This window comes from Planococcus citri, chromosome 5, assembly GCF_950023065.1.
Source record: "Planococcus citri chromosome 5, ihPlaCitr1.1, whole genome shotgun sequence".
Classification (NCBI taxonomy): domain Eukaryota; kingdom Metazoa; phylum Arthropoda; class Insecta; order Hemiptera; family Pseudococcidae; genus Planococcus; species Planococcus citri.
In genome coordinates, this window is record NC_088681.1 from 8,401,682 (window position 1) to 8,421,459 (window position 19,778).

General features: G+C 33.5%; 1 protein-coding gene across 2 annotated transcripts in view; it reads right to left on the reverse strand.

Annotated features, from left to right (window-relative positions):
* The window catches only part of Gycalpha99B (guanylate cyclase 1 soluble subunit alpha 2), a 671,156-nt gene that overhangs the window by 392,745 nt on the left and 258,633 nt on the right, over window positions 1–19,778 (reverse strand). For both annotated transcript variants that reach the window (XM_065366355.1, XM_065366356.1), the window contains exon 6: window positions 23–243. In XM_065366355.1, the coding sequence (XP_065222427.1) occupies window positions 23–243 (221 nt within the window). The remainder of the gene's footprint in view (window positions 1–22; window positions 244–19,778) is intronic.

Consider the following 19,778-nt stretch of genomic DNA (forward strand, 5'->3'; position numbering starts at 1 on the left):
AAATCACAAAATATAAACTCACTTGTACACATTATCTTCATCGTTGGGCAGCAGGGTGACGACAATCTGGGTACGATAGAGCTTCATAGCGATAGCTTTTAAAATACCTATTAATAAATAAGCTAAGGAAGACCGATCAGTGGTGAAAAACAATTCCATTCTGGTATCTCGTTCGGTTAATTGAGTATCCGCATCCGCGGCATCGCAGCTCTCGTCAATTGTACACACAAAAGCGGACGATATCTAAAACAGAGAAACAAAAACACAAAAAAATTAATATCTCGTCACGAGTCTAATTTTTTTACACGTCAAAAAACAAAATAAAAAGTTGAAAATAAATATCAGCCAGTTTTTTTTCCCAACACTGATAATCGTATAATTTAATTAACGACTAAACGCGCCGTAATAGCGAATAAAAAAACACCGACATCGTTGATAACTTCACTAAAAACAAATTCCCATTTGGCGGAAATTAAATTCTCTAAAAATATTCAAAATATTTCAAAATTACATTAGTTACACAGCCAAGCAGAGCAGCGTAGCAGCGTAGTATACTCGTATTTTCCCTCGGCATGCTTTTCGATTACACCGCTCTCGCGCCCGCAGCGACAAATCGAATAAATTTTTCGCGTCGAACTTGCATAATAAATTTTTTAACTTGCGCCTTTTTTTTTCTGTTGTTGCTATGTTCTACTATATAACCCGGATCTTTTTTCATTTACAATTCCACCCTATTCTGCATCACATCCCTCAGAACAGATTCGGGTCCTAATACATATTCATTTCCATTTTGTTAATCGATATAATGGAAAAATAATTGTCTTTATGTTTATTTATTGGCTTTTTATTTTTTAACGCCAGATGACCATTTTGCGCTCATTAGCACGTCGTTTTTTTTTTTTCATCTTTCTTTTACATATTACGAGTATAGGTATAATACCTACCTATGAAATAATACACGTACGCTTCAATTTACCCGCAGCTTGGTTAGGAAAAAGTGCAAAATGAAAATGAGACTGGAAAAAAGGCGCAGGCAGGTATACGATAAAAGCAGTCTATGCGGAAAAACCATCGCTCGAAGAGGACCGTTTATATCGTTTTAAAAAAAAATGAAACAGGCTAATGTATGATATTTCACGCGCGTTTACTGTTCCAGTCCCTCTTCTACCTTGGCGTAAATTTAATCATGTAAACAAGCGTTATATTAAAAGGACTATTAGTCATCTTTTTATATCATTAAGTGCAAAATTTGCTAGCTGACTCCATATTTTCTCGAGCACGTTGTCCCTGTACTCTCTTTCTGTCCTTTTTTTCGCTTTTTGCTTCTCTCGTTTCTCTCTTTGTCGCTCTCTCTATCTCTTTGCACAACTGCGAGAAATGTAGTATCATTGATGCTGTGCATACAGAGCAGCAATTTTTTTACTGCGAGAGGACTCAGCTTTTTGATGTATAATGGACTTGGGAGTGATGTTAGCTTAACCTATAAAGGTGAAAAATGGAACAGGTAAGAAAAAAAATGTAGTTTTCTGAAACTATAAGTTGGTGGTTTCTAATTTCGGAATTTTATGATTTTCACGATAAAAGAAAATTCAATATTGGAACAGTGGGTATAGGACCGTTGAGGGGGGAAGGGGACAGGATTGCCGCAGACCTGTGCTTTCTGGAGAAGCCGGGAAAAAAGGGTTTGTGAAGGAAGGAAAACCTGGTTTTTTACTTCTCAAACACAGATAAGTATTCGAAATCTTTTGCCCTTGCCCAACTCGACCTTATTTTCTTTTCTTTTTCAATATTTAAATTTCTAAGAAAAATATCATTCAACTTTTAAAGTTTTAATGTAAGAAAATCAACTTTTTGCATAAGAAGTATCATTTTTATGCCTCTCGAAATACACATTTTCAAGAGCTTTCGCCCTCACTTGGGCCTGTTCTGTTTTCTTTTTCAAAATTGATAACCTAAAAAAATCTTTTAAATTCTAAAATTCAGAAATCCAAAAAATAAACTCTCAAAATACAAATCTTCAGAAATTTTTGCCCTCACTTCGTACAATTTCTTCAGAATTTTAAAATTTCTCCAGAAGTAGTGAAAATGAGTTTTTGCAAGCTAAAAATCGAGTTGTGACTTATTCTCGTCTTATTCAACAAGTTTATCCACATTTTGAGCCAATTTCTAACCATAAATCAAGTTTTAGCTACACAAATCAATTTCCACGCTTTTTGGAGAAATTTTAAAATTCTGGAAAAATTTCCAAAATCACGCTGGAGGCTCCAGAAATAGCGGAAACGGTGAAATCCGAATCATGGGAGTTGATAATAATTCCAAGATTAATTTTCATCATTTTTACTAAGTACATTTTGTAAAAAAAAGAATTGTTAGGTAAATCACCAAAAATGATTGATTTATTTTGGTAAAAAAAAAATGAATGTTTGGCCATATTTTGGCATAAAATAAAACCATTTGACAATTTCGCCAAAAATAAGAATTTTTTGACATTTTTAAAAAAATAGTTACCCTTTTTTGTTCAAAATTGATTGTTTTTTTTTGTAACTCTGAGAATTTTCAGTGTTTTGGATAAATTTAGGCAAAAAACAGGAATTCTTGGGAATTTTGGCAAAAAAAAAAAGGACTTTTATGCAGCAGTTTTGCATAATTTAGGACTACTTCACAACTTTTGATAATATTTGGGCATTTTTGAGAACTCATTTTGACAAAAATTCGAAATATTCCCGATTTTGGTAAAATTGTTTTCAACGTCACGTTTTAATTGCCCTAATTTTTACTGTTTTCGTAAAGGTTTAACCAGATTTTAAGCATCCTTTTTCCATCTTGAAATTTTAAATATTTCAGGTAAAATATTATTAAAAAATTAAATTTTGAAAAATTGAGCTAAATATTGGCAAAAAAAATGTATTTTTTGATGCAGTTTTGCTCGTTTAATACAAATTCGAAGCGTAAAGGTCAAATTTCTCAGTGGAGATGTGAATAATGGAAATTCGACATTTTTTTGACCAGATATTTATGAAAAATTACAGTTTTGGACAGAAAAAGTTATGGGTATAAATACTTTGTCTCCTCAGTTTTAAGGATCTGTCTGAAATTATTGACTACTGAAAAACCACTCAGATTTGAGAGAGGGAAGATCTCCAGGCAAGAACTCGATTAATCGAACTCCTAAAATCGATTTATTGGTGACTTTCGATTTCATACAATCAATCATTATTCAAAATGAAAAATCAATTTCAGTCTCAAAAATAAACATGTTGATAATTATTTGCGATTTTTCCATTCTATATGATCGATCATGTTCGAAATGAGTAATTGATCAGAACCTTGATAACAGACTACCCGATCAAAAATTGATCATTATCGAAAATCGATAACTTAATTTACCCCCCAAAATCGATTCATTTGTGACTTCGATTTCATTTGATCGATCATATTCGAAATAAAAATACAATTTCATGGTCGCAAAAATAAAATTGTTCATAATCGAAAATCGATTAATCGAATTCCGAAAATCGATTACTTGAATTCCGAAAATCGATTAATCGAACTCCGAAAATCGATATATTTGCGATTTTCCTGTTGTATATGATCAATTATGTTCGAAATGAAAAATCAATAAGACCCTTAAGAACGGACTACTCGATCAAAAATTGATCATGATCGAAAATCAATTACTTAATTGACCGCCAAAAATCGATTTTTTTGTGACTTCGATTTCATAAGATCGATCATATTCGAGATGAAAATACAATTTCATGGTCCCAAAAATAAAATTGCTCATAATCGAAAATCGATTAATCGAATTCCGAAAATCGATTAATCGAAATCCAAAAATCGATACATTAGCGACTTTCCTGTTGTATATGATCGATCATGTTCAAAATGAAAAATCAATAAGACCCTTAAAAAAGGGACTACTCGATCAAAAATTGATCATGATCGAAAATCGATTATTTAATTGACCCCCAAAAATCGATTTATTTGTGACTTCGATTTCATAAGGTCGATCATATTCGAAATGAAAACACAATTTCATGGTCGCATACATGAAATTGCTCATAATCGAAAATCTAATAATCAAATTCCGAAAATCGATTAATCGAACTCCAAAAATCTATTGATCGAACTCCAAAAATCGATACATTTGCGATTTTCCTGTTGTATATGATCGATCATATTCAAAATGAAAAATCAATAAGACCCTTAAAAACGGACTACTCGATCAAAAACTGATCATGATCGAAAATCGATTACTTAATTGACCCCCAAAAATCGATTTCTTTGTGACTTCGATTTCATACGATCGATCATATTCGAAATGAAAATACAATTTCATGGTCCTAAAAATAAAATTGCTCATAATCGAAAATCGTATAATTGAATTCCGAAAATCGATTAATTGAATTCCGAAAATCGATTTATTTGCGATTTTCCTACTTATTGTAATATGATCGATCTTGCTCGAAATGAAAAATCAATAAGAACCTTGAAAACAGACTACTCGATCAAAAACTGATCATGATCGAAAATCGATTACTTAATTGACCCCCAAAAATCGATTTCTTTGTGACTTCGATTTCATACGATCGATCATATTCGAAATGAAAATACAATTTCATGGTCCTAAAAATAAAATTGCTCATAATCGAAAATCGTATAATTGAATTCCGAAAATCGATTAATTGAATTCCGAAAATCGATTTATTTGCGATTTTCCTACTTATTGTAATATGATCGATCTTGCTCGAAATGAAAAATCAATAAGAACCTTGAAAACAGACTACTCGATCAAAAATTGATCATGATCGAATATCGATTACTTGATCGAAGTTTCAAAATCGATTTATCAGCAATTTTTCCATACTAGGTGTAAGTACGTATGATCGATCATGATCGAAATGAAAAGTCAGTCATAGCCTCAAAAGTTGATTACGATCACAACTCGATTAATCGTACCCTAAAAATAATTTTTTTTGCGATTTTCAATCCCGTATGATCGAATTTTAAAAAAATGAAAAATCAGTCGTATCCTCAAACCTGAACCATTATGATGGAAAATCGATTTATTCGCAATTATCCATTCCATATGGGTTTTGGATCACGTTCGAAATGGAAAATAAATTATGTAAAAATGAACCTACCGCAATCAAAAATTGATTATGATCGAAAATCGATATAATAGAATCCTAGAAATCGATTTATTGTAATTTTAGATCCCACAAGATCGAGCATAAATTCTGAAAGAAGAATCAACTGTACTTAGCCTTCTAACCCAGACCTCAAAAGTCGATCATGATTGAAATCAATCTATCGAACTCCGAAAATCGATTCATTTCCAATTTTTATTATCAAGATTATTATTTTTTGCATTGTTTCATTATTTTATTTTTTGCAAAACTTGACCAAAATTATGTTTTTCTTCTCGGGAAACGATCATCTGAAAATCAATGTCTGACTTAAAGAACTTGAAAAAATAAAAACACTTTTTGATACCGATAATTTTTTTTTTGGAAAGAAGAATTTACCAACGTTTTTCTATTTTTTTATTTTCGATTATGATGAGTGATCGATCTCTTCCTAGACAATCGTGAGGTCTACTGAAAAGACTTCTCCATTTCATGAAAGTGTCAATCTTATTAGGTAGGTGCAATTTTTTGGTGTCAATTTTCCACAAAAAAAGAGAGATTAGATTACCAATCACGGATTTTATGCAGAAAAACTTCCAAACAGGTAATCTAATATTTTTAATTTAAATGACTTTTCGAATGGATTTCATCGATTTTTCAACGTAAAAAAAGAAAAATTTCAAATCATTTAGGTAATCAAAAAACATTTCCCAAATAAAAATCCATTCCCCACCCTTCATCTTTGAGGCTTCATGCCTTCGAACTCGAAATATTCAAATTACAAACGTACCCTCACACCCCTACAGATTTTACATAAAACACCTCCACACCTCACATACCCATTTCAAGATGGTGATAATGGTTCGTTGATTGATTCACATTACAACAATCAACAATTCCCAGTAGATAGGTACGAAGTAGGTATTATTTTGAAATTAACAACAAAGAGCAAAATGCAGTACTGCGGCACGAATTTCGTATCAACACAATACGTCGACCCGACGTTACAAAACGAATCCAGGTACCACAATTTAAGTCAGTCGCAGTCGGTCTGTATTAGGTACTTGGGTCGAATCAAAAATATCAACGTGTCATGTTAAAATACAAATACCTACGTTATAGTAGATGAGGTACATCATTCTACACTACAATACACCGGACCATGATTAAAACATATTCAAAGGTCGAACCTATAGTAGGTAACCTGACCACGAAACGTCTAAACAATGTATTTCCATTATTATAACACCCTTCTGGATATACAAACGTAAAACAAACAGCTATTCGTAGGTGGAATTTCGTACCCACATAACCCCTAACATAGCATCGCATTTAGAACTATAGGCTAAATCAACACACATTATCAAGAGATACTTTATCTGAAGATGCGATTGATTGGCCCTTCTCCTTATTTCATAATGGAAAAAAATACCAAATTCTTTCTAAAATTGTCTCACTTTGGTTGCACTTGCACGATAAATACGTAGGTACACTTTAATCGAGCCAAATATTCAAAATCCATCTGAGGAGATGGAGGGGGAGATCTTGGAAAAAGTTCACAATTCTTCTTAGGTGTTTGCAGTGCTTATTCCAAGAAGAAAATACATCTGAAAAGGGACACCTTCGCCTCACCGTTTATTAGTTTCGAAAAATCTATCAGAAATTTCCGGCGAGACTCGATATACTCGTAGTAAGGTACGAAAGCAAGACGATGCGAAGACCAGGACCTAGGAGAAAAACGCAGACCGGATTTCGAAGTAACACATCGATAATTCGCCGCCTCTATACGCGTACATATTGTATAAAAAGACGTTTTTCTTTTATTGACAGACACTTCATTACTCTAGGCTGTTGGCTGAAGCCCACGTTGATAAATGATTTTCGCCCCAAAATCTCACTTCTTTTCCACTTTCAAGGTACTCGAGTGATCGATATTAACGTCGTGGTGTGTTTCACCTATACAAATGGCGTATCGTCAGTTTTATATTTAGGTATATAATTCGTTTCGGACAGAGCCTTTGTAGAAAGATACGACTTTAAGCGACGATGAGACGAATTGGCTCTATAAGGTATGTAGTATAATAAAATTAGCTATACATCGAGTACTTGGTCGTACTTTAAATGGATAGATTTTCCAAGTGTACACTTTCACAGTGTAATTGTCAAGTGGTTTGGGTTTGGGTTACCTACGTTAAGTTTTACGACAATTTATACTCGTCGTCATTGTGTTTACTCGAGAAAGCCTGACTATTTGATATCCGGTAATTTAAATTTACACAGATTGACGAGCTTACAGTTGTGTACTTTTGCTTTGTAGGTAAACTGCAGCGAATGTCGAAGAATCAGTGGTTTTCACAGTAAGCAAAACTGATTTGTTCAGCTTGTTTTCAAAGTTCCTCAACACGAATTTCCCCTACCATGCCCCTGCTGCCTTCTTTTGGCATCATTTGATAAGAACTCAGGGGTTGGAAGAAGTCAGATTGAAAAAATAAGGCCATAGTCGTGTTAAGCATCTTCAAAAGTTTTCGCCATTGTATAGGGGTTTCCAATAATTTTGATATTTAGCTCCTCCTGGCGCAGAACCCGCCACCTCTTGATTAGTTTCTCAATATCATTCTCTGTGGGTTACAAAATTATAGACTTAACACAGATCAATGTTCATGCATTTTTTAATAGTTGATAGTTCTGTAAATAGGTAGGTAAGTATAAGTATGTAGATTTGATAAGATACAACGAAAACACATTTTGCTAGTAAGCTTATTTTTTCTTTACACTTCTCTTTTCTCTTATCTCAAATTAATTAAGAGTAAGAAAGCTCCCCTTTAAAAGAGAAAAATGGTTTGTGGTGAACGTATTGGGGATCATAAGTCATCACATGATTTGGATTCTTTCCTTTACCAAAAATATAATACCAATTATCGTTAACCCACATGCAAACAAGTGTTTTTCCTGTTACAATTGCTGTTTCATCACCAGAGTTTTTCTTTGCTATAATGTTGCTGTCCTGGCATAATGGATAACCTTTTGAGAAGGGTCCTTTTGCCATATCGTCTTTCGTTATTTTCATCATGTGGTTACAAAATTCTTTCATTTTTTCGGTATTTCCGCAATTGGTTGCAGGATCTACCCTAAAAAGTGAAAATAATTATTAAATTTTATCAGTTACCTATCATCTATGGATTTTCATTTGTACTAGGTATAGAACAAAAGTAGACATTTGAATTTTAGGCAAATAATAAGTATTTCAAAAATGAAGACCCCTGCGAGAAAGTTGATACCAACTAACATAACCTACATTTGCAAAATTTTCAGTAGGTACATAAATAACAAGTAGAGTGGTACCTATAGATTAACTTACCCATTAAACTCGCTGAATTCCTTTTCAGTTATCTTCAGACTATCGGCCCATACACATGAAGAAAAGTACGATAACGTCAAATATACGGAGATGATTTTCATGATCATCTTGGATGCGGTTTCGGGAAAACAAATTTCAATTTCACAGAGACAAGCTACACATAGGATCACTCAGTAACTAAAATGCTTTCGCAATGCTATGATCAAGCTTCGGTTTCATTTCATTTTATATAATCATTTTTCCATCGTGTATTGGAGCTTATTTGTAAAAAAAAAAAAATGAAATAAAATGCGCAAGGTGCTGGCTATTAGTTTTCATAACTGCGACAGCCGTCACATATATTTCACATAATGGTGCATGAAAATGTCCAACAAGTAGAATTATTCGATTGCGCAGGTGATAATTCCTCGTGTATTTGCTGACAAAGCATCAGGTAATATTTGGGCAGTGAAACACTGCATCATTGTGATGGTGCAGCTTTACAGATCGCCAATGATGAATTGATTCCACCAGCCGAACTTTTCCGATAAACAGGATTTTTCCAAGGTCAATGTCAATACGCGAGCAATAAATTGGTATTCAATGTGGTGTTACAATACGTGTGAAATGTGAAATACGCGATGATAAATTTTGTTTTATCGAAGTTTCAACGTATTTTTTCAGATTGTCCTTCTCTGCTGTACTCATCTCACTGGTCTTTTGTGAGATCACTAAACTCCCTGTTCAGGCTCTTATGGCTGCTATTCGTCTGTCTGTCTGCTCAAAGTTATCCGTCTTCCTGTCGACTGGCCTCTCAAGGTCAATGACCCATCCACCCGGCCTCTCGAGGTCGTCTGTATCATGTTGCACAACTAAGCCAGTACAGAACCATCACTTTTGGATGCCACATGTCGATGTGAATTTCGATCCTGTGTCGAGCTATTTGTCGATGTAATTGTCGACTGATGTTGATCTACATTCGTGTCGACAATTGGCTCCACACAGGGTCGAAATTCACATCGACATGGGGCATCCAAAAGTGACGGATGTGGATGGATCGACATTCACATCGAAATTTATGTCGATCTCCTGCTTCGTTAAGTTATAGAATTTGAGTTTGAAAATTTTTCATTTTTTTTCCAAAAAGTATTTCCTTTGATGTGGCTATTGCTAGTGCTGAAAACAGCGTCGATGCAAAGGCCACTTCCGATGAAGTACAGACGAAAAGTCTGTATAATCAAGAAGTTCAACAGAAATCCCTTATATCAAAGATGGTGCAATACTTTATCTGCGAGTACTAAACTAATCCATTTTCATGTCGACATGTCGATGTTAATGTTGATGTGAAATTCGACATCAACAAATACATCCACAATATCAACATCATATCATCTACAACTCCAAACTGCGGAAAAGTGAATAATTTCATCAATGCCCTAAAAAATTTGTTTTCCACATTGAACAAGATCATATTTTTGAATGTTTACTAAAATTTTAAACACTAAAACAGAAATTTTAATTCTGAAAAATTGGTCGACATAGTTGTAGATGTAAATTTTGAGCATCGAATTTTACATCTACATGTCGAGATGGCATGTCGAGGTATCAGAAATAATGAGAAAATTTGGAAAATTTTCATTTACCTGGCTTTTGTATGGACAGAAGATTCCTACTAAATATTTAATTAATCACTTTTCCATCATATGTTGGAAAAAAACTTAGTCGATGTAAATGTCGACGTCGACAATTGTTGCGCGGGAACCCACCATGTGAACTCTTGGCCGAGTGGTTAGGGCATTTAGGTAGGAATAGGAATATTGTAGGTACGCAGGTTCGAATCCCCATGAGGTAGGTAGGTATAGGTGACGGATTTTTCGTTGGAAATATTGGATAGGTAAATGCTTTGGAGTGAGTACAATGATGTTGGTGCAAAAAAAAAAATGAATTTTGAACCATGTAACCCCCTCATTTCAATTTATAAAAATTAAGTTATGAAATATGATGATTTCATTTGCTAAATGAATTTTCATTCCATTTATTAAAATACTTTTTACTACTTATAATGCGGTAAGTATAGTAAAAATTATCTTAAGATGACTGAGTGATTTTTACTTTTTATGATACATATAAAAATTACTTTAAAATGAGTAATTTTCAAACAACATGGTTTACCTATGTAATTTTTATTATCATGCTTGAGTAAAAATTATTATTGTAACTGAGCAGTTAGAAAAATTACAGAAGAGAAGAAATAATTATAACCTGTCTAAGAATAGGTCACTCTAAAATCACACACAACCATCTCTATCAAAAAATTCCAAAACCCCCTGTCAATTCTGTGAAAATGAACCTACATCCATCCAACATTTACTATTCACCTGTCCTAAATTACAGCAAACAAGACTATCTCTCCAAATAGACCCAAATTCAATGGCCATCCCAGATAACACTTCTGAAATCCAAAAATTTATAACCCTACTAAAGAAAACCAACCTAATAAACCAAATCTAAAGCCTTCTATCCACGGGTGTAATAATCCTGCAATTATAAACACCCAAAATACGAGTAGGTACATATATAAGAAAAAAAAAAGGTTTCAAAACAAATTTTATCATACTTAATATTATGTATTTTTGAATGGGATCCGGTTATTGTGCTGAATATGTAGTTACATTTTTTTGTAAAAATTACCGATATTTTTTTTGTGTTATTTAGAGGCAATGCGAATTCTGAACATAGGTACCGTAAACGGGGGCTATTCGGGAAATGCTCATTTATCTCTCACTGTTCCCACCATGAAAGTGCTAACGGCCGTTTTAAGGTTTCATTTACTTGCCTACACTGTAACAAACATTTTGCACTCCCTGGACATGTTCGGTGCTGAAACACAGGAGTATGAGGCTAAAAAGAAAAAATGTAGTTTTTTGACAAAGTGAAATTTATTACTAAAAGTGTTTGGCTGAGTATTGAAACCTGGACGCAAAAAATTCCATAAAAATTGTTTCTTGTGTAAAATTTAGTCAGGGATCGAATGCCGTATTCGTCTTATCGAATTTCTCTAAGGATTGCCTAGCAATTTCAGAAAATACAGTTAGGGGCTATTCGGGAAACCTTATTTTTCTCTCTTTGTGGTAGCACTGTTCAAAGCAGATGAGCGCCAACTGCTGTTTCAAGGTTGCGTTTCCTAGCCAACACTGTAACAAACGTTTTGCACTCCCATAACGTCTGCAAAATCAAAAAGAAGAAAAAGTGCTGTTTTTTGGCAATGTGAAATTTTATTTTTTTAAGTGCTTAGCAGAGTACTGAAACCTTGGCGCTAAAAATTAAGTAAAGATCGTTTCTAATGTAAAATTTAGTCAGGAACCGAATGCCGTATTCATTTCGTCGATATCTTTAATGCTTGTCTGTGTTTCCCGAATAGCCCCATTTGTGCGAAATTGACCCTGCTTGTTTTGAAAAATTCCAGGATTTTTTTGAGAGGGGGTAAAAATTTGGTATGAATGGATAATGATAGAGGAAGGTTCAGAGAATAAAATGAGACCTTAACCAGCTCTGTAGGTGTTATAGTTCACGATCCATAATGCAAAAAGTGCAAAAAATTTCCCGAATAGCCCCTGTTTACGGTATTTTATAAGATTTAATAATTTAGAATCAATGGCAAATTCTGAAAATTGGTTGGAAATTTTATAAATTTGAAGACAATGAAAATTCTGAAAAAATAATATGAAAATTTGTCATTTAGAGACACTGAAAATTCCAAAAATTGATCAAAAGTTTTGTACCTATAAGTTGTAGAGATAATGTGAACTTGAAAATTATATGAAATATGTAGTATGTTATATTTATGAAGATAATGAGAATTTTGAAAAATTAGAGGCAATGTGAATTCCAAAAATTGAGTAAACGTTTTGCAATTTGTGGACAATATGAACTTGAAAATTGAATTTGAAATTTTGTAATTTGAAGACAATAAGAATTCTGAAAAATTATTCAAAATTTGGTCGTTTAGAGGCAATGTGAATTCTAAAAATTGATTGGAAGTTTCCTAACTCAGCAGCAATGCAAAATTCTGAAAATTTATTGAAAACTTTATGAAATTGTAGCAATGGGGAATTTGGGAAATTGATTTGAAATTTTGTAAATTTTAAAACAATGCAAACTATGAAAAACCACTAGAAATTTCCTAATTTAGAAACAATGCAAGCTTAGAAATTATTCTGAAGTAGGTATTGTAATTTGGAAGATATGAAAACACTGAAAAACAATTATTATTTTGAAGCAATGAGAGTTTCGAAAATATTATTATTTCTCATCACTGTGACATGGTTGAGTCACTTATGCACTACTTACCTAGATATGTAATAGCGGTTATAGCACTTATAGCTGTAGAAAAGGCAGCTAGTTACGCACACTTTGCAGCTAAGCTTTGCTTAGCTGTCTAGTTTTTTCCAAGTCCCATGCATCCAAGTTTTTCGCAAATACTTTTTGAACAAAGCATCCTACAAAAAAATAACCAGCTCTAAGCAGAAAGGAAATTTTATGCTCTACAATTTCCTTCATGGCATTTTTTTCATAGGATGCATACTTTCCTCGTAAAATCAATGTTAATGTTGAAAAACACGAAAATTCGCACCTGTATAATCAACTTTAAATTGAAATTGAGCAGTCAAAAATTCATTTTAGACGATTTTTGACCACGCCATGTGAAAGAGGAGACCTTCAACCACCAGAATCACCAAACAGAACGTAAAAAATTAATAAAATGATTCTTGGCAATAAGCACCTTTTTCTCATGTCCTCATAGATAATAATTAGGCTATGCACTCATTTGAAAATTGAGTCAAATGAGAAAGTGTATAAACAGCAATCTCACGTTCCTGCTCAAACTTTGCCAGTAGACTCCCCACACCTTGTAGATTCATATGGCACCTCATTGAAAAGTCACGTCCCAAAAAGGTTACGAGTTTGTCAAAACGTTATGAGTTTGCTGGTTAATCAAGAAAAAAGTTACGAGTTTACCCCCTAGAATATTTATATATATGTGACAAATCTTGGAAAAAGGGACCTTACAATTAGCATCACTTTTTCAAAAAATCTTTTTTTTTGGATTTGGGACCTGAAAACACTTAAAAATTGATTGAAACCATTTTTGAAGTTCCTAGATTGCTAAATCATACCTCAAATGAACATTTTGTACAAGCACATTCACAAAATTTTGATGCAAAAAACTCAAAAACAAAAATTTTTCCAACTTAATCTCAATTTTTCTTCTTCATGACATGTTTTTTTTACTTTGATGATTTTTTTTCGATTTCTTCATCTAAAAACATCAGAAGTTTTTGATAATTTTGAGATCGGCAGATCTTCAAGCTCATTTTTGAATTTGAAAAATTTTTAAAAAATCAGTCATTTTTAATAATTTAATTTTTGTGCAAAAATTCATTATTCATTTTCAAAAGCAAAATAAAACATTCAAATTACATTTTTGTCAAAAATCAACTTTTAAAAATTAAAATTGAAAAAAAAAATTGGAAAAATTGCCCAATGAGCGATTCGAACTGCATACCTCAGGCGTGGTAATCCAGTTCCTTCGTCTCAGAGCTATTGCATCACCTAATCAAAACATATTTTTCAACAGTATACGAGTTGCCAAACAACAAGAAAACAATCCCCCCATGCCCACACATCAAATTGTGTTGAAACGCCATAGATGCCGCTGATAACTTTGAATGCGTTTTTCTCGGAATTTTGTTTTTCTTGACTAGGTCCCTTTTTCCCTGAAGGGTCACATATATAAACCTTATAATAAGGAAACCAGAATTTTCGGGAATAGTCGTATCGTGATCCCAGACCCTCAAAACATAAAGAAAAGTCACTCCCAGACCCAACTTCCACCATCGCAACAAATACAGTACTCCACTTTTCTTAAGAAAAGTCGGTAAAAATTGTATGAATCATTTCTCAAGTAGGCACTTTCAGTCTGTTGTAACATGTGACCTATACACAATGGTTAAAATTTTGGCGATGAACCGAAAATTTCAATGACAATTTTTTTTTTGAGTGTCACTTGAAAATTTTGAGCTAAAAAATTGTATGAATCCTATCTCAAGTGGGTACTTTCAGTATGTTGAAACATGTGACCGATACAAAATGGTTGAAATTTTGCGAGAAAACCGAAAATTTCAATGATAATTTTTTTGGAGTGTCTCATGAAAATTTTGAGCTAAAAAAATTGTATGAATCATTTCTGAAGTACTTTCAAACTGTTGTAACGACCTAAGTATATGAAAGGGTTAAAACTTCGTGAGAAATACAAAAATTTGGATAGTTTTTTTTTCATTTATAGAAAGCACAGATTGAGCCCCATGAGTCGCATTATGACGATGTCAATGCCATCGACGATTGTGCCTAAGATGATGATGGCATTGAAGAAGAAGGAAAATATGATTAATTTCTATATGATTTTCTTCTTTTTTTTTTGTAAATTTTTCTTTCATTTTTGTACCTATCATGATTATATAAATAGTGAGAATGATTGTGTCTGTTTTGTGTTGGGTTTACCAAACTGAAGCGATCTTGAGGGTATTTCATTGAAATTACTGAACAATGTATAAGATTTTTGAGGCTCAAGATTGTTGAGATAAGCCATTTATAAAAATCTATCCAAATCTTTACTTATACTTTACCCAAAATTTCAACCCTTTCACATAGGTCGCATGTTACAACAGACTGAAAATACTTGAGAAATGATTCATGCAATTTTTTAGCTCAAAATTTTCATGAGACACTCAAAAAAAATTTTCATTGAAAATTTCGGTTTTCTCGCGAAATTTTAACCAACTTTGATAGGTCGCATGTTACAGCAGACTTATATGTAGTATGTATGTACTTGAAAAATAATCCATGCTATGTTTTTAGCTCAAAATTTTCATGAGACACTCCAAAAAAATTATCATTGAAATTTTCGGTTTTCTCGCAAAATTTCAATCATTTTGTATCGGTCACATGTTTCAACATACTGAAAGTACCCACTTGAGAAATGATTCATACAATTTTTTAGCTCAAAATTTTCATGAGACACTCAAAAAAAAATTGTCATTGAAATTTTCGGTTTCATCGCCAAAATTTTAACCATTTTGTATACCTAGGTCACATGTTACAACAGACTGAAAGTGCCTACTTGAGAAATGATTCATTCAATTTTTTAGCTCAAAATTTTCCCGAAACGCTCAAAAAAAAATTCCATTGAGATTTTCGGTTTTCTCGCGAAATTTTAACCCACTTTGATAGGTCGCACGGTCACGTTGTCAAAATGTCATACATCAATTTTTTTTATGAAATGGCCCGGTTACGTAACTTTGAAAATTCACTGCGGGTCATTGTGCCGGCCGTTTTTCACAAAGTTAGTCTCTATCAGCGTGGGATGAGTGGATGCAATCATGTAGGCGCGTATTTTTTGTCCCTAAAGCTGTATTCTTTCCACAGAGTCGTTTTTATGTGAAAAAGTGCCGAAATTGGCAAAAAACTGCCTTTGTGCAGCTCTGGAACGCAATTGTGCCGGTGCCCACTCAAAAGAAATATATATCTATACTCGGGACAGTGTCCTCTACCAAATTAAAAAAAAATTTTGTCCCCGGCCAACTTCGAAAAATGGGGGTTTTGAGGCTCCAGCTCCCTATTGTGCCGGCTAAAAAATCCGAAATGTCCATTTTCTTGAATGCTAATGATATACTATAAAGAAAAGCCCACTCTTTTTTTTGTCCCTCAAAGAAGCCAACTCTTTTAAGAGAGTGTGACAGAAATATTTTCCTAAGGGGTGAGAAATTACCTATGCCTGGTTGCATATCTCTATGCAACCTAGATTACAGACTCAACTATACACACTAAAACCATTCTCGTAACTAATAAATAAATTACGAGACAACCATTTTAAATCATTTATTGATGTTTTAAATACCAATAAAATAACCTAATTAATTGTGAAAATAATAGAACATTAATTATCGTAAAGATAATTAATGTAATTACCATGAGTAGGTGAATATACCTAGATTTACGTTAAGTATATTAAACTTTCACCTCAGGACGAATCCTGGTCTAAGGATAGTTACATGAGAAGAATCAGAGTAATCTATTCCTTAACATCTAATTCATAAATCATTCAATGTAGTTAGGTGCAAATGCTCCGCCACATTGAGCCATTTCTATCATTTAATTACGGTATAATTATAATTAAAATGATGATCATTTGGAGCGTGTTTCAACACTTACCCAACTGTTTACATTAATCATCTCTTCCGGGGCTCACCAATACTATGCCCAGCGATGATTATGAATAAAATCTCTGAATACATTTTGATACAAGTATGCACTACTATGGTCGACAAATAGTAGGCATACCAAGATACCGATTAATCGCGACGTCCGATTCAAAACATACCGCGAGTATCGTTAATATACACAAATTTAACTGAACAAGCGGGTAATTATTGAATTAAAGAGCAAAGAGCCACTAAGGGCTAAAATTACCGAAAGTTGACTACATAACCAAGAGCTCGAGATCTAGCCAGGTAGTGAAGAAGATATTCTTCGCAATCCTGGTCCAGACCCAGGATCGCGGTATTTTTCATGTAACCTTGTACCTTCACCTACAAACTGGTTATTCTAATAATAACCACACTACAGTAAACTACAATAGAACTACCACAGGCAGTTAGGGCATGTCTGCTCATCACAAGTTTCTAGAGCACTTTTTGGTGTTTGGACTGTAGACTAGTACCTAGATGGAGCTCGTAAAAATAAGCCTAGGTACTATTTCATTTTAAAATTAAACGTATACCTATAGTTTACGAGATAGATAAGTTTTAAAATAAATTTCTAAACGATTACAGAATAATAAGCATTGCACGCGCTTCGGCCGTATATCGGGAATCTCGGCCTTTTCTGCGGATTTCCATGGAAATCTCGGGACGAGAGGGCGGGGGGCGGCACGAGCGCGCCGCTTAGATCTAATTTTTTCAATCCGGAAACCAATCTCGTTACTGAAATAGAAATTAGTTAGCAGAACAAAACTAAAACAAATCCAATCACGAAATGGATATTAAATTTTGATCCCAAAACCGAAATCCAATTCCAAAATCGTTTCGGACCCACAGCTCTGGATTGAGGAGTCCGGATTCGGAAATTTAAAAAAAAAATGTGCAAAATTACGGAAAATCCAGAAAAAAAGTAATCACCTCTTCCCCCTATTTATTCATTTTTTCTTTTGTGCCGAATTTGTCTGCGAAATGTGAGTGTGCCGAATTTGCACTCATTATTCCATTTGCCTCAGGGTGGAGGATAAGCAGCCAAAACAGGAATCAATGGTTCTTAAAATGACACGATTCATTTTTTTTATTGGAAATTACGAAACATGAAACATTTTTCGAACACTAGCTGTAGGCACCCTGAAGTCAATTCACAAACATTTTCATCAATAGTAGAATAGATTTATGCACAGTGTAGGTACTCGTATGTATCAGTTCACTAGCGAATAATTCACAAAACCTGAACCATAAATTCAATCAATGTATTGATTAATGATGACTTAATAATCAACACTTTGAAACATGTAAAATCGTATAGATGACAAAACAAACAAATATATTCCTAACACCACTACCAACCTACAGTACTGGTACACAGTACAAAGTACACACACATGCCGTGCTACATTAAGTATACTCATATGTAGTTACAACACGATTCCTTCAAATTTGAGGAATAAAACACACTACCTCCAAGTCAAAACACTACACCTGCAGCAACCTAAATGAATTACATCGCTCGCAGATATTTTATTCTATAAAATAAGCAAAAACTTGTAGCTTAATCACAGTCGTTGTTCTTTGACCTGGTACGTCGTTTCATTTGTAACACATCAGTCGCAGAATTTTTCTACTCTATAGAATAACAGAGCGAAAAATTGTCGATTTTTAATGATAATCGATATTTATATTGTTCACTCGTAGAGCGATTCGTTTTATTTGGAACATTGAATTTTTACATACGGTACCGTACCGATTTTTTCAAGATAAAGATTCAATTAAAACTTGAAAAGAAATGGGCATTCGCATTCTGGGAACTTGTTTATTAATTTTTTCGATTATATCACTCGTAAGTGCAGGAAATCGAGTAAAAATTACCGCGCAGCAATTTACTGACAATGGCGGGTAAGTAGCCTATCTACAACTTACAAGTACAAATACGTTAGTGAGAAAAAAGTATTGTTGAAAAACTTGTGAATGAGGTACATTGTGCTGGAAATTTTGCTAGATAAGTAGGGGTAAAAGTCCTGTCTTATGCCCCCTTGAGGACATTCCTTGGAATTTTTTCGGATCTAATGACGCGCTATCCAGAAAAACTGAGATTCTTGTTGAAATCAGTGTACATTGCTTAACAAGATTCTGTAGGTATACAATATCTGTAAAAGCTTCAATTTAATTAGGTTGGCCAAAAAAATATTATCAAATTTCAGCGAATTTCATTCATGTTATCATAATTATGTAGGTAGGTAGTGATGAGATCAGATCTCATAATTTTAACAACTTTCTGATGGCCTATATCAATGGCAAATACAGGGACCTAGCGAAGTGGTTTTACTGAGAGGAGGGGGGGGGGCAAAGACCCTAAGATTCCCAACTAATTTGACTGAACATTCCCAAGTTGGATGAAAAAATATGGTATTTAAGTTACAAGTAGTGAGGGGATTGTATCACGACATTTTGTAGCCAAAAAATTTGTAACTTTGCTGACTGAACACTCTGGTATTAAAAAATTTTGAAAAGCGAGTGGTTTTGTTCCGAAAGAAATGAAAAATTTGCATTTTTTTATAAGCTTTGAATATTATGAGCATTTCTGGAATTTTCTGTTTAATTTTCATATTCTCAAAATTTTGTAAAGTTCGCGAGGGCAAAAATTTTGGAAAATTTATGATTTGAAAAGTAGAATAACATCAATTTCAATGAAAGAATTAGGTTTTTCTAATCTCAACATTTTTCAAATTCAATCATTGATTTTTTTAAATATTGTAACTGCGTAGATGAGAACCAATTTGAGCCGAGCAAAGCGAGGCTGTAAGCATTAAAAAGTTTGTAGTTCGCAAAGTAGAACAACATCAATTTTAATGTAAGAATTCGGTTTTTCTGATCTCAACTTTCTTTTAATTTTATCAATGGTTTTGTGAAATTCTTAGTGTGAAAAAAAGAAATAAATTGGCTCGAGTGAAGCAATGGCAAAAGTTTTGGAAAATATGTGACTTGAAATGGAAAAGT